General features: G+C 35.6%; 1 protein-coding gene across 1 annotated transcript; it reads left to right on the top strand.

Moving 5' to 3' along the window:
- The first annotated feature begins 1,988 nt into the window (after positions 1-1,988).
- Positions 1,989-5,565, top strand: LOC145050435 (uncharacterized). Its single transcript, XM_078998685.1, has 3 exons — positions 1,989-2,756; positions 2,829-2,933; positions 5,419-5,565. The coding sequence occupies exons 1-3, from the start codon at positions 1,989-1,991 to the stop codon at positions 5,563-5,565; spliced, it is 1,020 nt and encodes a 339-aa protein (XP_078854811.1).
- Positions 5,566-9,359: the final 3,794 nt, after the last annotated feature.

Genomic DNA, 9,359 nt, shown 5'->3' with positions numbered 1-9,359 from the left:
CAAAATGAGTCTTTTATAAACAAGGAGCATGTTTCAAAATCAACCCCGACTTCTAATGTTCAAACATCTTATCATGAGATTTATATGCAAAATAAACAATCAAGGATTTTTCATAAGAATTCATCAAATCAAAAGTTTTCATCAAATAATTTTCAACGAAGTGATTTTCAATCAAATGAACAAAAGAATTATCATCAAGTTTCACATCCAAATCAATTCTTGAACCCTCAAAAGGTTTTTCAAAGAAATAATGTTGGCTATCAAAATTGTTTTCAAAATCGTTATACTCCTCATGTTTCAACACAAAAACCAACAAGACACTATGAGAAGTTACAAGTTCATGAACGAAAATTCGAATCTTACAAGGATGATCAAACTCCTTTTCGAAATCCACCCTCAAAACAATCGGTAAAATCTCCATTTGTTAAGGAAAAACAAATGTGAAGAATATCAATCATTGGTTGGAAGGTAAAGGAAAGAGATTTCAATTTTCGAAATTTTATAACGAAATGATCAAGGAGGAGTATGAAAAGTATTTGAATGAATCATCAAAAGGAAGTTCATCTTCACAAGAGTCAAATATTTGTGTCAAACAATGGAAAGCTCTTCCAAAGGCAACTGTAATTGAGAAACAAACTGAGAAGAAAAAGTAAAAGGTCAATGAAGATTTTACACTTCCGAATACTTACTTTTCTGTGCCTTTAACTAACAAAGTAAACTTAGTTGATAGTCTCAAGTCTAAAGTCCCTATATGGATCAAAGGATCTTCTTTTCACAGTATCTTTCAAACTAATCACCAAGGACCCAAAAAGCCTTGGGGACCTAAATTCTTTCATTAATTGCAGGTTATGAGTGGCGAGCAATATGATTACAAGCGGTTTATTGATAGTGGTTTCTCTTGTCACATGACTGGTCGAAAGGAGAATCTTCGAGATTATATACCTTTAGAAAATGTTGGAGTAGTTAATTTGGCAACAACAACAAATGCCATGTATGAGGTTACAGAAAGGTCACAAATGGGAATTTCACAGTCAATAGATTTGCATATGTCGAAAGTCTTCAACATAACTTGATAAGTGTTTGGCAACTAGTTGTGGGCACTGGCAATCAAGTGGTGTTTAACGAAGAAGGCAGTATGATTTTGAACATTGAAACAAAGGAAGTCTTACTCAAATCCAAACGAAAAGGAGACATGTTTACTCTTGACATCAATCAAATTTTTGGGATTCCCTCGGTTTGCTTACTTTCAAAAGCTTCGTCTAACATTAGCTGGCTTTGGCATAGATGAGTATCACATTTAAATTTTCGAAATTTAAATAAATTATTGGTACAAGATCTCGTAAGAGGTTTACCCGTGTTAAAATTTGATAATGATGCTTTGTGTGCAGCTTGCGAACAAGGAAAGCAGCACAGACAAGGTCATCCTATTGTGATTGATTCGAAGATTGTTGAGCCTCTTGAATTACTTGACATTGACTTGTGTGGACCCTCAACTGTTGAGACTCTCAACAAAAAGAGATGCATACTAGTCATTGTTGATGATTTTTCCAGATTTACATGGGTATATTTTCTAAGACTCAAGTCCGAAACTGCTCAAACATTGATCGACTTCATCAAACACATTGAACTAAGCTTGAAGAAAAAGGTTCGAAAGATCAAGAGTAACAATGGATCTGAATTTAAGAATGTTTGCTCTTGATTCATTTTTAACAGACAAAGGAATTTCGCATAATTTCGCTTCACCTTACACTCTTCAACAGAATGGTGTTGTAGAAAGACGAAATCGTTCACTTTGTGAATCTGCACGAACGATGCTCACATATGCGAATCTTCCTCAATACCTATAGGCTGAAGCAGTGTTTACTGCATGTTTTACTCAAAATAGATCATTTATTCATCGTCGTTTTAACATCACTCCTTATGAAAGTATCAACAATCGTAAACCAAATGTTAAAATTTTCCATGTTTTTGGTTGCAGGTGCTTTATCATGAATCTCAAGGATCCTCTTTCAAAGTTTCAGCCAAAAGCTGACTTAGGGATATTTTTGGGATATTCGCACAATTCGGTTGCTTATAGGGTGTCAAATAAACGAAACAGAAAAATCGAAGAAACATTTAATCTCACTTTTGATGATTATTATGTTAAACAAGTTGATAAAATCTTTAAACAACAACCAATTATGAATGAATCAAATAATGAATCTCAATCTTTGAATTCGTTAGATTTTGATTATGATTTGATTTTTGGTGTTCCGGATCATGCCATTGATGCTGAAGTTAATGCAGATGATAATCATGTGTCTAAAGCATCGAAACATTCTGATGATTCCACTCTTACACAGGATAACAATGATTTGTTGTCATCAACTAATTCTTTCACAAATAAAGAAAGTCTGCCAGATAAGACGAATGATCAAGTTGAGGGGGGGCATACTTTCGAGGGGGAGAGAGAAAGAATGAATGTTGATGTTGAGGAGGAGCATCAAAATATTAATCCAATTGTTGAGGGGGAGCAAGTTAGAAATAATACAAATATATCGAATGATCAAACTGATGTTTTTCATGATATTAATGATAATTTTTCAAATGTAGGTGAAGGATATGAAACTAAAGAAATGTTCGAAGATGCACCATTGGACTTTGATCCTTCATATCCTCCAATGGATAGATGGATTAAAAGTCATCCTAAAGAACAAGTTTTAGGAGATCCACATGAAGGCGGGCTTACAAGAGCTCAATTATGTGCAAAGAATGAGGTACTTAATGTAAATCAAGAATTTTGCATGTTCAATGTTTTTATTTCGAAAAATGAACCAAAAACAATCAAGATTGCTATGGAAGATCCTGATTGGATAGTTTCTATGCAATTTGAATTGGCTGAATTTGAACGAAATAAAGTTTGGCGTCTAGTTCCTAAACCAAAAGATGTGTCAGTAATAGGATTAAAATGGATCTTTAAAAATAAAACTGATAAAGAAGGCAATGTTGTTCGAAATAAAGCTAGGCTTGTAGTTAAAGGTTATTCGCAACAAGAAGGTATAGACTATGAGGAAACCTTTGCCCCAGTCGCAAGACTCGAGGTAGTTTGAATATTTTTGGCCTATGCAGCACACAAAGATTTTGATGTCTACCAAATGGATGTCAAATGTGCTTTTCTCAATCGAGAACTTGAAGAGACGGTATATGTTGAACAACCTCCAGGTTTTGTTAATGAAAAATTTTCTGATCATTGTTATATTTTAGACAAAGTTGTTTATGGGTTAAAACAAGCACCAAGAGCATGGTATGCAACTCTTACCAATTCCTTAAAGCAATCGAAATTTAAACAAGGATTAGTTGATCCTACTCTCTTTCAAAAGAAAGTTGGGGATCATCTTATGCTTGTTCAAATTTATGTCGATGATATTATTTTTGGCTCTACTGACCCTGTTTTGTCAAGAGAATTCGAAAATTTGATGAAAAGCCAGTTTGAGATGAGTATGATGGGTAAGATAAACAATTTTTTGGGATTAAACATTCGTCAAAGCAGAGAAGGCATATTTATCAATCAAGAGAAGTATACACAAATCTGTTGGAAAAATTTGGAATGACGAATAGCACAAAGCTGAGAGTACCAATGGTTGTTTCAGAACCTTTCGTATACGCCTATTGGAAGATTTGGGCTACCTCCTCTCTTTCCGATCTCATTCAGATAATAAGCCAGTCTGGTTTATTAGATAGTGAGTGGGTAAGAGAGGTGCTTGGTCTGTCTCCGATGACCGGTTAGGCTTGGTTGATTTTGTCAGAAAAGAAAGTAGGTTTTGGGGGTTCATTGATTAGTACACCCCCGGTGCTAGTAAGGTCGGGACCGTGGTCGTACGTCTCCGGTTTGCCGGCCTATCTTCTTTCTGAGATTGATCAGCCAGCTGGGTTGGTTTGGCTATTCTTTTCTATTGAAAAGGAGTCAGCTGTCTACGCAAGTCATCTACACTTGGAGAAAGGACCGGAAAGAGCCTATTCGAGAACAGTAAGAGAAGACAATGAATGTGCTTGCGTCCTCTTCTTTTACTATTATACTTGCCCATGGAACTGTGCACAACCGATTTGTAACAAGCAAGAAGAGCGGATACGTCGTTCTTTCTCTTTCAAAGAGCAAACTGCTCATTTTTCCTTCCCCGCGAGTATAGCATGATGAGCCCAAGCTACGGCAGCTCCGGATGAAAGGGGAATAAGAGTATTAAGAAAAGGGATTTCCCGAGGATCTAAAACCGCAATCCGAATAGATAGAGTCAATGGTACGACAGACAGCGCTGTCTACACATGAATTTCCTTCATTAGATAAACCGGCTGTTGATCTTACATTGTACTGCAACATGATAGGTTTGTTACTTTATCTCACAACAAGTCAACCTAATATCATGTTTTCTATGTGCAATTGTGCCAGGTACCAATCAAATCCCAGGGAACCACATCCCACTACAGTCAAAAATATATTTCGTTATCTCAAAGGAACAACTTCGTTAGGATTGTGGTATCCTTCGAAAACAAGCTTCTTCATACAAGCATTCTCAGATGTTGACTTAAGAGGATGCAATCTTGATCGAAAGAGCACAAGTTGCGGATGTCAACTACTGGATGGGAACTTAGTAATCTGACAATCGAAAAAGCAAACATGTGTTTCAATTTCCACAGCAGAAGCAGAGTATGTTGTTGTTGCAGCTTACACTTCACAATCATTTGGATACAAAATCAACTGCGTGATTATGCAATCAACATTAAGAAAATTATGTTGTATTGTGACTCACAAAGTGCCATTCGCATCTGCCATAACCCTGTGTAACATTCGAAAACTAAACACTTTGCTCTTCGTTATCATTTTATAAAAGATCATGTTGAAAATGGAAACATAGAAGTTCACTTCGTAAAGACCAGTGATCAGCTTGCTGATATCTTTATAAAACCTTTGGATGAAAGATCGTTTGTGAGAATTCTAAACGGCTTAGGAATGATGAATGCAAATTCAGTTCCTGGACTACCTTCGTTATAATGACAAGACAAAAGTATCGAAAAGATGTCGATTTAGCGGTCATTGTTCATGATTCCGCAGTTACTGTTCAAAGTCAACGCTTCAATATGCTTCATTTTCATAAATTGGGCACATTGGTTTGACAAAAATCTTCATTAGTTCATTCATTTTTTTAATTTTCGTTAGTTTTGTCTTTCAATTCCATTATCAAAAATGCCAAAAGATTTTTCGTTACTTTTTCATTTTTCTTATCAAATCAAAAACACCAAAAATATTTTCATTTTTGTCTTTTGTTGTTAAAAATTCAAAAATACCAAAAAGATTTTTCATTATTTTTGTTATTTTCATTAAAAAAATTCAAAAATTCAAAAATATTTTCTTTGTATTGTTTTTATTTTTGTTTTCATGTATAGGTATTCGCGAAGATTTTTGGTGGTTCATGCATGCTACATCAGGGAAAGATAAACTTTAGAAACTATGTCCTAGTTAGGATGTCCTTAGAAGCATGTTGCAGCATGTCGACCCAAGCCTACAAGACTCAATGGGTTTCGAAGCCTTAATGAATCTCTCATTCTGAGGATTCTTCCCAATCATGCTATATTCCCATTAGTCATTGAGCTACCATACTCAACTCATTTGAGTTTAGAGTTTTCTGTTTGGTCAATGAATAACAGTGGTACTTTCGAATCTTTACATCCATCTTTTTCATCCTAAAGTTCTTTCATGATCAAACACAATGACATATGTCCAAGAGATTTCTGGTATAAACTAATGAGTATCTAGACATATCAAATCTCTGTGTTTATGATCTAAGATCATGAGACCGTGATGGAAGTGAAACCCAAACTTTCGAAACATTAGGATTTGACGGGGAACTTTGTTCCAGATATTAACGAAACTTTTGTTTTAGTACCTATTTTCGATACTCAAAATCATATTCTTTCTTTCATAGTGATCTTGATCAAATGTTCGAAACCCACGACTTTTGTTACCCAACAAGATTTAGGAATCTTTTGGTTTGAAGAATATGATTTTTGTTTGAGTGTCATTCTTAACCTTCGTTACTTAATATATTTTCCAAAGCCTACTTGTCAATGACTACACTTGTCAAATAGGTAATTTCATTTACAACTTGTCACTCTTATGTTTAGATGTGCTTTGTAACGAAATCATAAACCACCTTCGAAACTTGACAAAAGAAACCCTTCATTACTTCTCTACAAGTATTCGATTGTACTTCACAGGACACCAAACAAGCTACAAATTATCTCTCTTGATAATTCGTGAAGTGATCCTTTTACTGGAATCTAATTGCCTTCATGTAGAAATTTTGATTCTCGACATCACAGATCCAATTTTTTATCTTTGATTCTTATCTTTTTCTTGGTACACTTGCACTCACGAAATCCTCGAGGTTCTGAGTATTACCAACTCAGGCTGATGATTTCGAAAGTCTGGCACATGACTTAGCTTTTAAACCTAAAAGTGAAAGAGCCTAACCTCCATACCGAAGGTTTATGACGGTTCTTATCCATTGGGTGTTTTCGAAACCACATGTGATGTGATGTTTGGTGTTCCAACCCGAGTTTCAAGGATAAAGTGATGATCTATTGTACACGCATGCCTACTTTTCTGGTAACTGGTGCAGTTTTCAAGGATACACGTCAGCCACATTTAATGCAGAAACCACTTCAAATTCAAAAATCCAATCAACTATAAAAAGGGATTTGGGGGATCCATTCCAATTTTACGCATACTTAAAATTCGCAAGATATTTGTTCCTTTATTCTCTCTGATTTCTTCAAGAACTTCAAAACCCTAACAATGGCGGCCAATCAATCCCAAACCACTGAAGATATTACTTCTAACCCAATCATGAAGATACAAAGCACCAATTATCAAGTTCTTGGTGATGTTGATTTTTATCCAGAGGAGTTACGAATGCTCATTGTTGCTCTTCAGCATTTAGTGTTATCAACTGTTATGTTCCGTTCCTTTGTAGTTCCTCTTACTTGGTTATCACTTGATGGTTCAACTGCAACTTATAGCAAGACAATGCAAATTGTTACCTTCCAACTGACGAATGACAAGAAATTCAGGTTACCAAGAAATTTTTTGCTCAAATTCTGAACATCCCCAATGTTGAACCTTTTTACAAGGTCAATAATGCCCAAATCATTCACGTGATTAATGAGATGGGTCATCAACCTATTATTACCAAGATCAATGATTTCAAGAAATCTGGTTTACCATGTATTTGGAACTTTATGTTTGGAATATATTTTCGTTGTTTAACTGGAAGAACAGTTGGGTTAGACAAAGGTCATTTGGAAGTGTATGCAATGGTTGTTGGAATCTACTACGATTTACAAGTGGACTACGCGACTCAGTTATGGAAGGAATTTATCAAAAATATTGAGAACACGGATGTTGTTGATGGGATTTCGTGTGCTCGATACTGGAGCTTGATATTGGAGTTTGTTTACACAAAGGAAGGGATTCAGGCTTCTAACGATGATGAATTGGCTGAGTTTGCTACTTATCATTATCCAAAATCAGTGGAGGATGATATCGATATTTTTCCAACCGTGGCTCGTATTCCTGATGCAATGCTACGAAAAGTTGATCCTCTCAATCATGTGCCGGTACATTACTTGACTACAATTAATCTTGATGATGAAACTAGAAAATTGTTAGATACGACAACTGAAGGTCCTTCGAAGAAGAAGAAGAAAAGAGACTCAAAGAAGGAAGCTAAGCCAAGCCCTTAGATAGTTGTTGAAAAAGAAGTTAACTCTCCAAAGAAGGTTACTGTTAAAGTAAAGGCTTCGAAGAAAAGTTTAAAGAAGGAGGCTGTTGTAACTGAAGATGTTGATCCTTTGAAGGATGTGGTACCTTCGAAAACTGGTGTCCTCAAACGACTCAAGAAAATGGCTCATCTTTCTCGTCATTCACCTGAAAGGTCATCTAGTTTTTCTCCTTCATTTATTCGAAAGGCACAACTGAATAGTAAAGGAATGATGATTCGCAAAATTCCTACACCAGTGTCTCCAGCTTCAAAGAAAAGACGTGTTGAAGACATGGCCAAGCATATTTCGAAGAAACAAAAGAGGCCAAAGAAGCAACAAAAAGCGAAGATTTGGTTATTGAAAGGCCGATAGATGGCTTGATGTTTCGAAGACTTGATGGTTATATATCGCGAAGGTTTTGATAACGAATGTTTTAATAACGAAGATTTTGAAGTAGATGTGCGAAGAATTGGATATCAATGTGCGAAGAATTTGATTGGAACAATGAATTGGGAGAAGAAGACATAAAGGTTTCAAAAGTGGACCTTAAAGTTTTGAAAGTTTGACACTTTAACCCTATATTCGAAAGTTGGACAAAATTTCGATATTTTGAAGAATGGAGCAGAAATTTCGAAATTAGTCTTTAATGTTTCGAAAGAATGACAGTTTGCACCCACTTTCGAAATAAGGACTAAATTTTCGAAAGTTTCAAAAAAAGAGGAAGAATTTTCGAAATTAGTACCTGCAGATTTGAAAGTTTGGCAGATCATACCCAATTTCGAAAATGGTGTTCCAAAGCTAAGAAATTGAAGATTTATCATTTCTGGTCCCTGTAGTTGGTGCGAACTTACACTTTATGCCCAGTTTTGCAAATGGGGGAGTGTTTCGCATCTTTAGCTGTTTTTGGTGCAATAGGTCCCTGTAAAATTATGTTATTGACGGCTTTTACCCGAATTTTGGAAAATCTTGCAACTTTCACCCAAAAGTCGAAAATTTTCATAAATTGGAAATTTTTTCGAGGTTTTTTCGTTATTGTTTTTTCGTGCAAGTTTTTCAGGAGTTTCATTTTTGGTACACATCAAGGGGGAGTATTGTGAAGTTTATTCCTCAGGCGCTTCTCACCTTTAATGGGTTTTATAATCATTTTTTGATTATAAAAGGGGGAGAATGATGGGTATTCGAAGTGAGTTTTTCGGGTATTCATTTGCGGTTTTGAATACCTATGTTACTTCGAGGGGGAGTTTGGTCTTGATCGCGCGAGTTCGTTGGATATTGAAGTTGGACATCCAATCCTAACTTTGAGGGGGAGAATGTTAGGGTGCATAGTCACGCTTGGATGTATGTGTACTTTACCCACTTGTATTGTGTGATGAGTGGTCTTTCCTATAAATAGGAAGTGAATGACACTCATTTATGTAATGAACACTTTGAGAGCACTAGTTTACAGAGAGAAATTACAAGACCCATTTGTACTCTTTCTATCAATACTAATGAGAGCTAAACCCAGATTTATTTACTTCATGTGTTCTTGATTTTGTATGATGATTCACTAGATCTTTTCTAAT

The sequence above is a fragment of the Lactuca serriola genome, chromosome 5 (genome assembly GCF_051521515.1).
Source record: "Lactuca serriola cultivar US96UC23 chromosome 5, Lser_US96UC23_V15, whole genome shotgun sequence".
Lineage (NCBI taxonomy): Eukaryota > Viridiplantae > Streptophyta > Magnoliopsida > Asterales > Asteraceae > Lactuca > Lactuca serriola.
This window is presented reverse-complemented; position numbering and strand designations above follow the sequence as displayed.